The following is an 18,951-nucleotide window of genomic DNA, read 5'->3' as shown; positions in this document are numbered from 1 at the left end:
TAGTTATAAATAAATGAATAATCTATACACAATCTTAATTCCTTACTTTCACTTGGAGTGCACTTTTGTCGAGACATCTCGGTATCAATAAGCAAATAGACAAAAATAGATTTTTATGACGAAAGAGTCATTAAGGAAATAAAATTCCATAAATAATTTCTAAAAGCAATAATTTTTTTTTTTTAATAGACAAAGAAGCATTCAAATAAAAAAATAACTAAAAATTCAATAAATAATTTCGAATAAGTAAAGAAATATTAAAAATCAAAAAAAAAAAAAATGAAACTTATAATAATAAATGAATTTAAACTAAATAAATATTACTATTAACAATAATAAATAAACTTTGAATTACTATTATAATTACAATGAACAAATTTAAATTATCATTATGATAAATAATTAATAGAAGATTTCATTAATAAAAAAATTATTATAATAAATGAATTTAAACTATTATTAATGAAAATTTTATTAATTAAAGTATTATAATAAATAAATTTAAACTATTGTAATAAGTAAAATTTAAATAATGAATAAATATAAACTATTATTAATAAAATTTTTTATTAATAAAAAAAATATTATAATAAATAAATTTAAACTATTATTAATGAAAGATTTTATTAATTAAAAAAAATTATTATTATAAGCAAATTTAAAATATTAAAATAATGTATTGTGCATGTGGGTGTATGTGTGGGTGCGTACGCACATGGGCCCACATCGGTGTGTGTCTTTTACCACTTCCCTAGCGGAAAATCCTAGGGAAAGGGAAAGGACCCATAGGAACTGTGCTTCCGATTGGACACAGTCTTCCCCCAAAACAATACATCGAATAGACCAGATAAAAAATTATAAAAAGTGTCGTTGAACTGAAAATCGAAGCAGTTCGGCTCAGTTTAGTTTAGTTCCGGTTGAGTAAGAACAGAAAAACTTAAGTGTCCACACACTTAGCTTACACACTAGCTCAGCACTAGTTTTTGTTTTATACACGTGTCCTCACACGTTAGTTCATCCAATCAATTTTATAAGTGTCTTCACAACTACGTTATCGAGTTATTTTACAAGTGTCTTCACATTTAAATTTATTCAATATTTCAAGAGTAATTTTTTTTTTTTTTTTATTAATTTCAATTTAATTAGTAACTGTTCAAGAAAGTAGTGTTAACAATAAAATGAAATTATATACTATAAATAGCAAATTCGAATCAGTGTAATTAACTAGAAATCTATTCAGTTGCTGTAACTCCAGGTAAAATTTTTTTTTATTATTCTTAAGTAAATTTTTTTATTACGAAACAAATTAATTTAACGAGTCTTTGAGTTATTGAAATCAATCGTATGATTTATATAATAAAATTCGAAAAATACGATATAGTGTCGGCTGGTAGCCACCTAATATTTTTATAGAATAATCTCAAATTATCATATCCGTAGTATTAAAATTTTAATTTGTAAAACTTTTAAATTGTAAAACTATTTTTTTTTGGGTCTCAATATAGAAATATTTAATTGTAACTTAAGATTTATTATTGATCAACCAGACAAATATCCTCACAGATTCCCAGTCTATAAGCCATTGGCTTGGACTAGAATAAATATTAAATTAAGTCCAATAATCTGGACGTAACACAATGATTTATTCATAAAACTAGTAAATTTATTTATAATAAATAAATTTACTGATGCCAACTATTGCGATGACCCGCATGCGCCAACCAATCAAAATAATCATAAGCACATAATTGAAATGCGCAACTATTTCTCCCAGCGCTATAAAAATCCAAACATATGCTCAAATTAATCAGTGAAATCTTCTGATTCAAATACAATTTATACCTAAGAAATCAATAAAGTATCATTAACGCAATAATTAAATAATATCTTACATGTAATCAAACAATAATTATCATAACAATGGCGGATGAGACGTGTAAGCAGCGTGTGCTGCCCTCTGTTGCTCACCGACCTGATGCGAGACTGCCGCGATATTTAAATATCGTGACAAATTTTATGCTGAAAATGGCCTGATAAAATTTTATGAAAATTTATAAAATATTACAAAATTTCATGAAATTTTACAATCACCATTTATTATTAAAAAAAAATATTAGATATTGAAAAAAAATTGCAATTAGATCTTACACACTGATCTAATGAATGACGGCATTACTGAGCAAACTAATTATATTTTTTATTGACGAAAAAATCCTGGCGACTGCTGAGCTCGAACCTATGTCCTTTCGATTCGAAGTCCTTGCTGCTATCCACTGCGCCAACCCACGTACGTGATCGCGAATGAATAGATAGTATATTTGTCGATATATGGAGTTTTAAACTTTCATACGAAATTTGATATAATTTTATAAGATTTTATGTAATTTTGGAGGAACTGATAATTTCATAATGAGGTATATAACATATCGCGTTACAGATGCCATATGGGCGTATAAAATTTTTTTTTTTTTTCAGGAATTGACGTAATTATATTTTATAAGTATAGCACCCGAGGAAAATGATTAAGATCTGACCGGATATAACTATATCTGATCAGATCAAATTATATCTTGGTAGATCTATTTATATCTGATCAGATCTAATGTTTAGATATGGTCAGATCTCTGTATATCTCGTAAGATTTGATCAGATATAACTATATGTGAACTAAATACAACATTTGACATAATCAGATCTTATTATATCTGCTCAAATATAACCATATATACATCTTATTTTTATAGAAAAGTGTTTATATCTGGTCCGATCTGCGTATATCTCGGAAGATCTGATCAGATATAACTATGTCTGAATACAACATTTGACACAATCAGATCGTATTATATTTGCTCAGATAGAATTATATATTCGTCTTAATTTTATAGAAAATTGTTTATATCTGGTCAGTTCTGCGTGTATCTTGTCAGATCTGATCAAATATAACTTCATCTAAACTAAATACAACATTTGACACAATCAGATCTTATTATATCTGCTCAGATATAATCATGTATACATTGTATTATTATTGAAAATTGTTCATATCTAGTGATTAACACTCACGCAATCATATACGTGGGTCAATGCAGTGGATAGCATCAAAGACTTTGAATCGGAAGGATGCTGGTTCGAGCCCAACAGTGACGGGGATTTTTTCATTAATTAAAATTATTTATAATTCCTCTAAGTAACGTTCCGAATATATCAGAATACATTTCGGATTGAATTGAAATTATCGTTTTTTTTTTTCGCAACTTAATATTTTTTTTTAATAGGGACCCCCAGGGAAAAAGGTTCAGATCTGACCATATATAATTGTATATGATCAGATCTGGCCAGATCTCGCCAGATAGAGACAATTTAAAGATCTGGTCAGATCTACTTCGTCAGATCTGATCAGATACAATTATATGTGGTTAGATCTAAACCTTTTTCCCCGGGCAGAGACAAAAAATTTGTTTCCAAAAATCGAATTTTTTCTATACGTGTTAATGGCTACCGGTGTTGGTACCGGGAGCCATAAGGGCGTATTAAATCGATTATTTCTCGAAAATCGACGTTTTCATAAAATTATATAAAATATCATAAAAATTTTACATATTTACTACCAAGATCTGACGGAGTATTGTAAAAATTTTTTTTTCAATTTCTAAAATTTCTTGAAATTACATGAAATTATGTAGTTTTATTGAACTAGTTCACAGCTATGAAACTGTAAAAATATTATTAAAAATTAATTAGAACCTAAGAGATAATTTTCATAAAATTTTATATAATTTCATGAAATTTCGTAACATTTCATGCAAGGCTAAAACTTTAATTATGTAAAATTACACTAAGTTTTATAGAATTTTATAATATTTCATAAGACTTCATAAAATTTTTTAAAAATATCTAAAATATTATACCACTAAATTCTTGGAATGTTCAAAACAATTATGTAAAATTTTATGAATTTTAATGAAATTTTATTTAATTTTATAAAGTTTTACAAAATTTTTTGAAATTTCATAGAATTACCTCATGGTTTCTGATGAAATATCATAAGTTTTTTTCAAGTTTTATGAACTTTTATAAAATTTTGTAAAACTTTGTAAAATTTTACAGAAATATCTAAAATTGCATACCAATAACTTCTTGAGATCTTAATAACAATTATAAAAACTTTATAAATTTTTATAAAATTATATAGAATTTTATAAAATTATATATAATTGCTTAAAATTTTATGAAATTTCACAGAATTTCACCAAATTTCATCAGTATAAAATTCATAAAATTTATTAAAATTTTGTGAAATTTTATCAAATTTTATGAAACTTCATAAAATTTTATGAAAAAATGTTTTCCCGGGCCTGCAATCTTCATAGCAATTATGTAAAATTTTATAAATTTTTATGCAATTTTATAAAACTTCATGAATTTTTACAATAACAAAGTGTTACATTCTGGCTCTGATTAAATTTAATTAAAAATTTTAGAAATTTTTTTATTTTAAGTCTCGAATTATTTATTCGCCACAGTGGGCGAATAAACCGTTCGAAACTTCTTAGAATCATAAATAAATAATAAATTAATAAAATGTTGGAAAATCCAAAATTGCACACCTCAATCGCTCACTTTATTTTAATCATTATTTTTATTTTTTTTTTTTTATTATGAATTTTTATTCAACTTTTAAATAATTAGTTTGATTTTTTTATTTCTTAATTCCAGTTAAATTTTTTTTTTTATTTAAATTTTTTCTAAATATCCCGTATTTTCTATTGACAAAAACTATGATCTGTTTAACGGTAGTGCTGCTGTCAGTAGTTGATGGGGAGAAAAAAAAATTTACTTTTGTAATAATAACAATAGTAAAAAACAAAAATGGCCCTTAAACTTTTCATAAATAATCAGTTTTACGTTTTTAATTAATTACAATTAAACTAAAAGGATTTAGACAATAATTTTCAATAGGGTTCTTGTGATCAAAAATACAAAGATAGTAAAAAAAAAATTAGACCGATTAACTGTTTTTTTCGAGAGTCATTTGGTTTACTAAGTTTCATACACGACAATTGACAACTCGTGTCACTGGGATTAAAATAATTTATATTTAATTAATAGAATAATTAATCGACTTAATATTAGTTCGAAATTATTCTTTAATAAATTGTCTTTGTGTTGGTATAAAATTTGACTCTTTTTAGTGTAATCGAAAAAGTCTAGAGATAATTTAATGTGAGTGAATGCGTCAAAAAATTTAGAGCAATCATAAAGCACCCTCAGCACTTTCGTGCTGAGGTGTGCAAAATCGTTACTTTGTTGGCGATTATTTTTTTTTTTCAGCACCAACAATATAATGGAAATTTCTTGCGAAAAGAGAATCGCCGTGGCTCGCGGATAGTTTAAACAGATGACGACGCATGAGACCCAGGCTACGACGATTCTCTCATAGGAAACCTGAGATGCAACGTTAACACTTCGATGAATGTTTTTAGTCGAAGAGCAGCAGAACCAGTCAGTTGTAACAGGGAATTTTGAATTTTCCGAGCTCAGTTGCTATGATTTTCTATCATGCGCACGGTCGATATAATCTATTGCTGCCCCAGGGTTATCCGGGGTAGAGTGCGACTGTCGTCCCGAGCGGAAATCGTAGGGGCTTGTCTGTCAGTCCCACTTAGTGATAAGTAGGGGTGTCGAAGTTTCCGGAAGTTGCCTAATTTGGTCGAGTGGGTGCACAATGATAAGTGAAGAGAGAACCCAGGCCGAGACACACAACCGGACGAGACGCCCGAAGGTTAAGACGCTCAGCCAAGACAGGTAATTAATACATTATAGACTTGGATTCTTTTGTGGAACCAAGCGATATTTCTATTAACTATTGTGGATACCAGGCCATTAGCCGGTACCTTTGATAACATTGTATTAATTATTTAGAAAAGCAGGTGAACGAGAGATACGAGTAAAACTAGAGGGTACGAGAAGAGAGAGCATAAAACGAGACAAGGAGAACCGGACGCGACGAACGTGACGACAACCAAAGAACCTGAGGAAACGGTGAAACAAGGAGGAAAACACACCGAGAAAAAAAATCAGGTATCAATTAAATTAATTATTTTAGGTCGAAGCCAGAATATTAATTTAATTTAATAAATACGTAGTCGTTCGTCGGGGCAATCCGCGTCTAGGCCCGTATTTAATAATTAGTTATATAGTCTATTAATAAAAATTAAGCCAGACGGTTGTTTAACCGGATCCAGGCCCAATTGCCGGGTCCAGGGCGTCGCCTCATAATTCCAGGCCGTTGCCGGAATTATATACGTCGTAGAAATTTCTAGGCCGATTGTGAATGACACAAGCCAGAAATTTTCATGTTCTAGTCCGCGTTGTGATAAATTAAGTAATAAATTAAATAATTAAATTAACAAAATTAATAATTTATAATTAAAATTAGTTAAAAATTTCGAGAACAAAATAAAAATATACTCTGAGAAAAATTAAAATTGTAAAATAAGAACTCGAGTGAGGCGAGTGTCGAGTAAAGAAAACGGAGATGAGATTTTACTGACTAAAACTTAAAATATTGTGTCTCGTGAAGTCGGATCAGTATTATATTAAAGAATTAATGTTAGTCGCCGGAAAGGAGTTAAATTAAAATTAATTAATTAATAATAATAATTCTTTTTCAAAAAGTAATTAATTAATTTATTAAGTGCGTGGCGGGAACGGCCATTTTAAAATCAGTGTGTGTGAATAAAATCCAGGGGACTCGAGTGCGCGTGTGTGTGTAGAAAATGATTTTAAAATTAATAGTATAATTAATAAATAATTCGGGAGGTAACCGATAATTTTAATTTGTAAGTCCAAAGGTAGTTGGCAATGATTTTAATCGAGTGAGTGTGTGTGCGATGCCAAGGTAGTGGCTAATTAGTTTTAAGTCGCCAAAGGTAATTGGTAGAATTTTATATGGTCAAAAGTTATAAGGTCTAAAGGTTATAAGGTCAAAAGGTATAAAAGTTATAAGGTCTAATAGTTATAAGGTATAAAGTTTTAAGGTATAAAGCTATAAGGTCATAAGGTATAAAGATTATAATGATTAAGGAAAAATTATAAGGGTTAATTTACAAGGTTATAAAATTAAATAGAAGTGAATATTGTGATAATAAATCAATCTAAGTTATTTATAAAATTATCCTTCCTCTTCCTTCTCTTACAATTAAAATTTACACCGACCCTGAGTATTAAGAACCGGTTCTGGAAGACCGTTTAATCCTTCCAGTGGCGCCCGTAAAAAGGTAAATTAAGGTCGACCAGAGTAACAGCATAGTCCTGTTATACAGTTAATCGCGAGATCTCAAAGAGCACGAAACTTTGTACTATTAACTGACTGATTCGCCTGTCTCCATCGGTTTAAAGAAATAAAACCTTAAATTTAACCTATATACAAATCTTTTGTCGAAGAACCTTAAAGGAGCGAGCGCTTACTAGCTGTTTCACCCTTCCTTTGCTCAGAGCGTTAATCAGCAGTTCGGGCTCCTTCACCACCTATCATAACAACCTTTATGCCTCGAGGCCGACGAAACAGGCGATCAGGACGTGCTGTACAGCTTGGTCGCATACTTCAAAGCGTTATCGCGGACCTAACACAAGGTCGACCGAGAATAAGATCTGAGGAAGTCCTTATCGAGCCGGTGACACTAGTAATACCACGAGTGATCACCAACGATTCAATCGAGGTATCAAAATCCGGTGCTGTCGAGCCGTCGAGCTCATATGTTGTAACGGGGTAAAATTAAACTTATTCAAATAATTTAAATTTAAATTGTTCTTGAATTCCCCGCGGTTGGTTAGTTATCAAAAATCGATTAACCCCGTAATCTAGTTTATCGACTGGTCCCCGGAAAACGCCAATTTTGGAGACTCAGCCTCCCTCCCTAAGTAGGAACTAATAAGAGTGGGAAAATTTACGAAAATAACCGAGGGGTCTCGGACTTAGATATTAGTGAGTGCAGGAGGTGATTTTACACAGAGTCGGACGGACCGGCAACCAGACGAGCAGGAACTGCACGTGAAATACAAAGGTAAATATATAAGCTTTGGAGAGGTTACAGTGGAACCTTCCAGAAGCTATTATCAAATTAATAAATTGTAATCCTTGTATCCGGCAGGAAGCCGATACAATTATTGAAAGATATTTAATTGTACTGAATTGTTCGCAGATTAATTGGTTGGAGAATTTTTGGGAAAAGAACGAGTTGGAAAAGTGAGAACAGGCGAAGGAAATCGGCCGGAGGACTGGTTGGGGAAGTTAAGGACGCCACGAGATTAGAAAAGAAAGAGGTAAATAAATTGTCGGCGGTTAGCCACAATTTATTAATAATTAATTTTTATGATTACTAAGTAATTATTATTCGTGAGCAGTCGCCATTTCCGGGTCGTTCCTTATAAATAAGATTCTCGGCAGAAGCCAGAATTCTTTTATTAATTAACAACGCGGTCCGTCGGATAAAATTCTCGGCAAGGAGGCCAGAAATTTAATTATTATTAATTATAAATTGAGGAAAAATTTCTCGGCAGGAAGCCAGAAATTACAATAGTCATTAAGTTATTGTTATATGATAATTTAATCAGTATTAATTAATAAGGTAAAATAATAATAATCAATAAGACTGAGAAAATTATTTCCGTAACTAAGTGTTGTGAAAAGTGATAAGAAATTTAATATTTAACTATTTAACTTTGAGTAAAATATTGATGGCAGTAAAATTAGTAAAAATTTTTGTTAAGAAAAAAATCTAAAGTTTAACGTGAAGAAAGAAAGACACGAAATCGAGAGAGATAGACTAAGAAGCGCGAAGTAGAGCAGGATAGCGTCAGTTACTTGAGAAAGAATTCTATTACTTGATGGGATATTTTACTGGAAAATTTTGGTGAATTAAAATAAATGATTATATAAAAGAGGAAATTAAAATTAACTAAATTAAGTAAATCTAAAATGTTAGTGAGAAAATTTTAAGAAAATAGATTAATTAACCGTGTGTGTGTGTGTGTGATATAAAATGATTCCAGGGGAATTTTTAATCAATTAGTTTGAAATAAGTAGATCCAGGGGATCTGGCAAGTTGCCGATTTTGTTTTAATATTGATCCAGGGGATCAGGCCGGTTGCCATTATAAATAAAGTCCAGGGGACTAAAATTTTATTTAAGATCCAGGGGATCAGGCCGGTGGCCAAGTTGTTATAATAAGTCCAGGGGACTAAAATTTAATTAGATCCAGGGGATCAGGCCAGGGGCCAATTAAATATTTTAATTTTATAAAGTCCAGGGGACTAAGTAATTAATGTAATAAAGTCCGGTGGACTCCGATGTAATAAAATAATTATAAGTAAAGTGAAACCCGGTGGGGTAAAATTTGTTTTGAGATAAATAAAATTGTTAATTATATAAATAAAAGTATTGTGTAATAACTTTAATCCCTCATCCTATCTCACTCTTATAAAATTCAACGACCCTGAAATTTTCTAAACTTAACATCTCCGGTTCTGGAAGGCCGAGTCTTATCTTCCAGTGGCGCCCTTATTAAAATCAATTAATAAAGGGGCCAAACTTGGCAAGGTTGAAAATTACCCTGTTACAATGTTGTTGAGCTTCCGAGCTCGTGTGTAGTTGAGCCATCAGGTTCTGGGGATCTGATCGACCAGTTACAATCACTTGTCCTCACGAAGGAGTCGAATCTCTAGAGCCCAGCCTGTTCAAACTCAGATGAGGCACTAAAGGAAAACCCGGTCTTCTGGACCGTCATCAGTGACAGTTAGCAGTTGGTTTCTGTGGACGTTCCATCCGTCCATCCACCCAGTGGAACCATCCCGTTCCACGACCCTCGTTACGGATATTATTCTGAGGCCTATTCCAAGGCCACCCGCAAGGACGCGTACGCACCGGCGGAGGAGAAGAAACTACGTAAGAAAGGGATTATTTCGGCCGACTTATGGGGCCCATAATCTCCACCATGGTAAGTCATTGAAACTTTTCCTTACATAAAATAAATGAAGGTTAACAGCTGACGCACCTGGGGTCTATCGACATCCTAACGACGTCAACCTGGTCAATAAGAAAAATCCTGTCTAATAAGTAGATTAGCCAGAATGTAACACAAAGTTTCGGCCTTTCACGAAATTTCACTAAATTTTATGAAATTTCACAAAATATTACAAAATTTTATGAAATGTAACGAAATTTTATGAAATTTCATAGAATTATCTAATTGTTTCTGATAAAATTCCATAAGTCTTTTTCGAATGTTATAAACTTTCATAAAATTTTGTAAAATTTCATAAAAATATGTAAATTTCATACTAGGAACTCCTTGGGATCTCAATAACAATTATGAAAACTTCGTAAATTTTTATAAAATTATATATAATTCTATAACATTTTATATAATCGTATGAAATTTTATGGAACTTAATAAAATTTCACAGAATTTCAACAAATTTTATTAGTATAATTTTATAAAAATTGACAAAATTTTGGGAAATTTCATCAAAGTTTGTAAAACTTCATGAAATTTAATGAAAAAATTTTTTCCCGAGATACTATATACTTTATAAGTTTAGCACCTTCAATTATTTCAACAATGATAAATTCAGAAAAATTAATTTTTTTTTTATTTAATTCTCAATTCAAGTAAAGTACAAGGGTAATTACGTTTATACTGCATTAACATATTAATATCATACCTACGTACTTGCTCTTCTTTCTGAGAATTGGATTTTCGCCACTACCCTACGGAGGATTCTAACCTAACACCTAACTCACTAAACGCGCGAGAGACCGACAATAATACCACTACGCTACGGAACCAGTTGAAAAATTTTAGTTTGACTGTGCTTTTAATGCTTGATTTTCATACTGACCCGGGAAAAAAAATGATATATGATTAGATATTATCATATATGATTATATCTTATTTTTTAGAAAATTTCAAGTTTAATTTATATAAAAATATATAATTATATATAAATCCATATAATTACATAAATTCATATATAGTCTTATATAACTATATATATTTATACATAATTATATAAATCTTTCTAATTTAAATATATAAAAATATATATGAACATATATTTATATATATAATTTTATATAAATATATATAACTATATTGTTTTATATATAATCAAACATATTTATACATTCAGTCGAAAATTTTTTATATAATTATATAAAATTTTATATAATTCAGTTCTAAGTAATTATATCTAAAGGGAATTTCTGAGTGAATATTAAGCTGTGCGGGTGGAATCATAACATTTTATGAAATGATTTAGATATGATCGAATAATACAAGATTATTCGGAATAACGGATTTTACGATGATTGATAAAATTTTTTAATTTACCACATTCATAAATGTTATAAAGTATACGAACTTTTTTTTTAATTTCTTAGAAATACATTAACAAGACCAAAAGTAGGATGACGCCGAAAAAATTTTGAAGTTCCAACAAAAAATCAAGTTATAAAAAACTGTTATAAACAATTAAAAAAAGTTTAGTTTAGTTAAAGAAATTTTAACTTCTGATTTTGTTTAATTTACCAAAAGAAGTAACTATCTCCCCGCTGTTAGTGGGTATACCGCTAATGGTCTCTTTACTCTATGAAAAATAATATAATTTACTACAATGTTAATAGCAAAATTAATCATTTATCGATGTCTTTAATTTTCTTAAGTTCATTTGAATTCAAATAAATACAGTTAATCAACTAATATTGGCACGTAAGTGATATCACACTGTGGATAACAGCTCAGACTTCGGACCAGGAGGGCTCGGGCTCGGGTTCGAGTCCGCAAGCCAGCGAGTTTTTTTTTTTTTTTTTTTTTTTTTTTTTTTTCATGACAATTATTGTGTATATATCTTTATAAAATTATATAAAATTAGATCAAACCAAAACTCATGTCTCATTTTATCTAAGCATTTATATGAAATTTTATATAATTATATATAAATTTTTTCTCCCGGGAAATTTTTAGATTTTATTAGTTTTAAAATATTTTACAAATCTTTCCGAACGGAAATATTTTTAAAGTATGTCAATATTCGTAAAAAATTTTGTTTTAATATTTCTTAGAAATATTTCTAAAAAAAATCTTTTAAAGGATTAAAAAAAAATTTAGAATGTTTGTAATATATTTTTTTTAATTATTTAAAATTTATTGCTAGCAATACTTTCGAGGAACTGTTTGTAAATCTTTTTTGACATTGACATATTATATAATTACTTAAGAAAGATTGACAATATATGCTGGAAATATTTTTAAAATAGTTTGGCGTTGAAAAATATACAATTTATTTTGTACATGATAATTTTTTCTAATAACTTTTACAAGTGACAACCCTGTTTAAAAACATTGATTGAAAAGAATTAAAAATGATGAAATTCGAATTTCTTTCAATAATTTCAATTCTTTCGTTTGCGTATATAGATATACAGTTTGCATGGAGTGACCGCTTCTCAATTCTTTCCAATCGATATTTTTAACCAGGGAATAGTGTAATGTAAATAATTAAGTTGGATACGACATATACAACCCGGAGAATAAAATCTACTTATATTTGTTATTTTCCAAATAAAATTATTATTTCACCGAGGCAAACTTGAAACGATCAAAAAATACAGAAATTTTCTTAAATAAATAAAAATTATGATCACTTAATATTGTACATTGCAATATAATAATTTTATCTTAGTGTTCTTAACTACACATTTGTTCTCAAACTTTCGATAATCGTTAGTACATTCGGTGAATAATTTAATAATAATTTTATTAATCACCATTTTGATGTTAATTAAAGTAACGTATCACAGTTCAATCGATCTACCTATTAGTAGTTGGAGAAATTATTTATGCATAGTGAAATAAGGTGACTACATTGTCAGAGTAGTCGCGTCGACTATTCAAAGTCGTTACAGGAACTATTGGATGATAAAAAAAACTAAAATAGTCACTGGTGCATTCTTTATTTTTAGGGGTGAACTATAAAGTATAGTTATTATTACTGCTGAAGTGTAAGTTCTGAGAAATAATATTAAGTAGTTACTATAACAAAACAAAAAATGTTACTAATGCTTAGTTGACACTACTACTTTTAAGTAGGTCTGGATATTATGATATAGTACAAAAGACTAGAAATATTAGTTAAGATTACTATTTTTTTATGCTCATCCCTTTCTAGTTACCACAACCATGCATTTTTCTCTCAGTGTATAATTTTATATCAAATCGGCCATAATCTCTACATGATTTCTTATAATACTTGTTGTTGTTTCGTTTATATAAAAGGATTTTCTCAAGTATACTGTAACTGTAAATAGTAGCTGAGTGTTTTACATTAAGTTCCCATGAATGAGCCAATGATTATCTCGTGAGGAAAAAAAGTTTTACTTTTTTGTTAGTGATCTTTTTTCGCCTAACACCACAAAAAATGCCAATTAGCAATCACAAATACACTATACAATTACAAAAGTTGTCTAAAATTATCAAGCAAAAACGTCATAAGCCGCGAAATTTTTCTTCCTCACGATAACACTCTACCTTACTTAACAAAGATAATGAAAAAACTATGTCAAATTTAGAATGGAAAATACTACCACATTCACCATACTCACTGGACTTGGCTTCGTAACATTATCATTTGTCTAGGCTTTGAAAAACTATTAACGTAATAAAGAAATTGATAAGCAAACAGATCTTCAAAATACCCTTGAAGACTTTTTCAATTGAATATCTGAAAGACGTTCAGAAGGTTGCTTAGAAAAAAAAAATCGATATTACATCTGAGCATTTATTACAATTTATGAAATACGCATCGTTTCGCGAACGAAATTGTAAAAGTTACTGCATTCTACCGCTAAAACTTGCTGCTTATAAATTGCAATATCTTTATTACTGCATAAAATAGAAAGATTACAGTATGGATTGCAACTTTTATAATCTTGAATTAGAAGAACTCGTGTTTACAGTGTGTATTGCAGTTATTCCTGTTTTCATTTTTCCGTGGAGCATTTAAAGTTACTTAGGAAACTATATTGTAAATTAATCTTATTTTAATAAAATGTTATGTTTACGTAAAGAAAGTGTCGTTTTGTCGCAAAATTTTTTTACTATCCTAATATTTTTGATATCAAAAATTAAAATTTGTTCGATAAATCTCCATTTTTTTTTAATTTTTCATGAATTAATAAAATCAGTATTCCTTCTTGCTTTGATTCTCTTTAAACGCAGCAAAGTCAAAAAACCTACCTGGTAAATGGCAACAGTCTCGAGTAGTTCCCACCTAATTCACAAGGTAAGACAACTTTCGCCTGAGGTTTTATGACAATTTCCAATGGGGGTAGTCTCGATGTATTTTTTACCACAATAGGAAAGTTGGACGACGTTGACGTTGAAGCGACAAACCACGTCTGATCATCGGGAGCTAGTAATGCCGCCGGCTGTGCTACGTTGTCAGGAATAGGAATGGATGTTGCAGATGTGGTTATGGTGGTTATGCTAGTTGTACTAGTCGTAGTTCTTCTGCCTCGTCGACCTCCTTCTTGCCTATCTCGAAGAGCAAATACTGCCTCATTTATAGATCCACCTGTAACATTATACAAGCCAGAGATATTTACATAAAATAAATTGTGATATTAAATTTATTATTTCATTTTAATGTAATAAAAAATGTTAAAAATAACGTAGACATTATTAACGAAAATAACTTTGACAAAATTAGATTTTAATAAGATGATAAATTACTAATAAAAATTTTATTTTCAACTCAATAAAATAAATTGACGTGTAATGTGATCTGTGAACATGATGATTGGGTTAATCGAATCAGTAAAGTTTCAAGGGACGAATAAAGTTAAGCAGACACTTTGGTGAAGTTCTCATGAATTCGGATCATCTCCTCACCAGTCCCGTGGGTTCTCTTAGTGAATGCTGATAAATATATTCCCTGAGCCGAGGCCTGATCTGATTATCGTGCTACTGGAATTCGATAAAGTATCTGGTAAACTGTAGATAGTCTGCTGCCTTGCCTTTTCCACTTTATGTTGTAGCCTAGTCTAGTAAGGACGGCATCGCTTCGTTGCTTCGTATACCTAAAACTGCCTATCTTGATCACTTGAGTAAGTCTCGACAGAAAACTAATTAGGTCTTCAATGAGCCGCAAATAGAGCCAACTATAGTTAATGTATCTAGACATATCTATATATTAATTATAGTGTTTAAAGAAAATATTTTAAAGCGGTCTTGCTTTTATCGCATCAATACAAGTTGCGAAAAAATCACTATAATGTTTGTATTCCTTGAAAAATAAAATGTTGTCGTAAAAGCTTAATTTTTATTCGCTTTAGCAAATCCTCTTACTATAGTACTTACATATTATCCAAAATTTCATGAATCATTTAAGTAGAAACAAGTCCATTAGTAATATATTGATCACAATAAAAAAATTGTATTTCATTAATTTACATTTGTAACTTTTCGTTCAGGTTTAAGTTGCAAGTAGTGACGAACCATTATAAATGGAAAAAAAAACTTTATAAAATCAACCGATTTAACTTGCTTAAAAGGCATCAATAATTTTTGTCTTTTTTTGACTTCCCGCTATGAAAATTAACGACTTTAGAAAAATTCGGGGTTATTGTTTTCATCCCGATTTTCAAAAATCGAGTTTTCATTGGATGTCAGTCTTTTGAGGTCCTTGTAACCTATTCCGACCGTTTTCAGAGTGATGTTCAAGTGTCAATACGTGTGAGCTCGCGTGTATGTATGTGTGTCTGTGTGTGAGAGCTTTTTATGATTTTTTAATGAATGAACCGATTTGAATAGCTCCTATGGCAAACCTATGGCAACGAGATATATTGACGAAAAAATATCAAAATAATGTTTTTTTTTTTTTTCAATATAATCGAAATTCCTATGATCGATAAAAACATTATATTAGTGTTCAAAGTTGAAAAATTGCATCGAATGCTGCATTCAACATCAAAATCGGTTAATTTGTTTAGGAGGTATCAATGACAAAAAATTTTGGAATTAATAATTTACCTTATTTTTTCTGGACAATGTTATTTACCGAATGTTTTGAAAACTATACTTAATCTTTGTTTTTATGGTCATTTTTTGTCGCGGTGAAATTCATTGTAATCAGTTTGTTAGTTTCGGTAATTTCGTCAACAAAAAATTGAAAGCTGCTAATTTTTAAAAATATTTTCGATTTTTTGAACTTTCGCTGATGAAAGGAAGATATATTTTTCAGAGTTAGAAGAAATCAATGTACTAAAGAGAATGTTTTCAAATTTTTGGAGCTAACTTGTAGGGTCAATCGTTTTTCAGATTTTTTTTCAGTCTTCGAGTAGACTATATTTTGTGATTAATTAACATATTAGTTCTCGTTCAGAATGTAAATCTCAAAAGTAAATTCTTTAGTTCAGCCAACTACTACGACAAAGTGCTACTTCACTTTTGCTACCCAATGCTCGATTATTCATCTTTATATGCATGAGTTGAAAATATTTTCGAGCAAAGAGCTGAAAAATATATTTCTTACAATGTGTTTGAGGGTTGGCCTGCAAAATCATCTTTTTTTAACATTGATTTTTGCTTATGTATGCAACTATCTATTTAATGTTTTTTAGGTAAATTTTTTTAAAATCTAGGTATTGTATTTGCCCTCATGTGGTTGATTTTTCAAGGAATTCTGTCAGAACCTATCATAATTCATTGAGTAGAGTTCAAAAATACCATTCGTTAAAAAATTTATATACATACATATATATGGGATAGAACTGACTTTTGAGGACACGATTGCGCCTATAATTTTTATCGGATTCTAATAAAATTCTCTGCGTTTATTCTATGTGTAATTATTACGTTTAAGTTCGAAGATGGGCTAAATCGGTTGATTAGTTTAGAAGTTATGTCTGTTTGAAATTTCCACAATTTTCCGAAAAATTCAGTTTTTATCCGCTTTCAAGTTCACATAATTTTAAAACTAATGCTCATAGACGATTTCTGTGAAAATTATCTGAAAGCTTGTCTAATAAGCTGTACTTTATGAACTTTATGTTTCAAAAAATTTTGAAAGTAGGGTATATATTCCTCATAACCTATTTATTTCTCATTATAATCCAATTTCGTCAGCTGTATTTGATTGTGAATAAAATAACCTGTAAATTTCACAGCTATTTTACATTTTAAAAGTATTACTTTTATTACTTATGATGTTTTAAATGTACTTCTACGCCCTATGATTATTACTGTTCTTGTCATTACGATAGCACCCATAGTTCTTATCGGATCTTAATGAAATTCTCTACATTTATTCTATAGGCGATCATCTTGATCAAGTTCGAAGATGGGCTGAATCGTTCGAATAGTTTTGAAGTTATGGATGTTTAAAATTTTTTCGGTTTTTCGTAAAAGTCAGTTTTTAATCACTATAAAAGTTTATATAACTTTAAAACTAATATTCATCGAAAATTTCTGTAAAAATTATTTCAAAGCTTGTCTAATACTCTTTAATTTATTACCTTAAGCTTTATGTTTTGACCATTTTTTCCAATAATTTGATAGCCTTGAAAATTTTAATGGAATCAAAAAATGATGAAAATATGGTTTTCATCCCATATAACTTGAGCATTTCCCATTATAATACAATATTGTCACTTGTATTTCATTGTGAACAAAATAACCTGTAAATTTCACAGCTATTTTATATTTTAAAAGTATTTCTTTTATTATTTATGATGTTTTAATCGTACTTGTACGTTCTATAATTTTAACTGGTCTTGCCATCGTAATAGCGATTACAATTATGATCTCCTAGTAATTAAATTTTCTATACTTTGTTTACATGACCTATGTAATGTTTTGTCAAATCAACTATCTGAAGATCTCTATCGAAAATAATTGTTGTCCTTGTTTACCCTTACTTTTAGAAAACGAGCCTAATTTCTTATGACTATATCCTGACATATGTCACCAGATATGTGTGTATAAAACTAACCATTTATATCGATTCATTGAAAAATCTATCTTTCATTTTGGCTGCCGGGTAGCCTTTTTCTGCATAAATGTCGTTTAATGTAAATATTTTTTATAATGCGAAATCCGTGTATTATACGAACGAGTGTATTCAATTGAGAATGCCACTGAAACTGGTATTCCTGTGATGCAACTGCAACAGGAATCTCTGACAAAGATAAAACAAGCTTGAGAACTCAAATAACTTTAGTTAGGAATCGCCGTAATGTTAGAATCAGTCTTCACCATTAATCTCTAGTGAGACTACTCTCAAAGTCGATATATACAGTACTACAGTATACAGTGTGCAAAGGGCTATGTACGACATAAAGTTTACAGAGCCTCATTGAAGCCTGTCGTTTACTTGCTTAAACAAATACACCCGAGTGTTCACAAATAAATATATACCTTTGGTTGACCGTATACATCTAACAGCCAGGAATACGATTATACCTGCTAACATCAAAATTTTATGATTAATTCTATTTCTCAGTGTAACATTTTCACATTAAACATTTCCCTAACGATTTCTCCACTTTTATTAATAATATTCGATCAAAACAAATTGCATCTGATGTTAAAACCATACACCAAATATGAGAATGCATTTTTGAGTGTATCAAAATTTTTAAACCAAACTTATTTTTAACCCATTATATTAAAAACTTACGTCATAATTTTGTTTAATAAATATTCATACTTAACGGTTATATTTAACTACATAGCTTGAACTACTTTACAGAAAAATAGCCAATAGAAAAAATCTAATAAATAATAATACCTTGTGCTTTTTTTCTAGATCACTTTATTCAGGAACAGCAAATTTCTGAATTGACTATAACGAAGAGATTATGATGACAATATTCTTATCATAAGCAAAACT

At 29.7% G+C, this 18,951-nt stretch overlaps 1 protein-coding gene across 1 annotated transcript in view; it reads right to left on the bottom strand.

Annotated features, from left to right (window-relative positions):
- Positions 1-18,951, bottom strand: part of LOC103569172 (hemicentin-2) — an 838,835-nt gene that overhangs the window by 245,371 nt on the left and 574,513 nt on the right. Inside the window, exon 3 of the mRNA XM_053740875.1 lies at positions 14,298-14,634. Coding sequence (XP_053596850.1) covers positions 14,298-14,634 — 337 coding nt within the window. The remainder of the gene's footprint in view (positions 1-14,297; positions 14,635-18,951) is intronic.

Source organism: Microplitis demolitor, chromosome 7 (genome assembly GCF_026212275.2).
Source record: "Microplitis demolitor isolate Queensland-Clemson2020A chromosome 7, iyMicDemo2.1a, whole genome shotgun sequence".
Lineage (NCBI taxonomy): Eukaryota > Metazoa > Arthropoda > Insecta > Hymenoptera > Braconidae > Microplitis > Microplitis demolitor.
The sequence above is the reverse complement of the archived record's forward strand: the minus strand, read 5'-3'. Positions and strand labels throughout refer to the sequence as shown.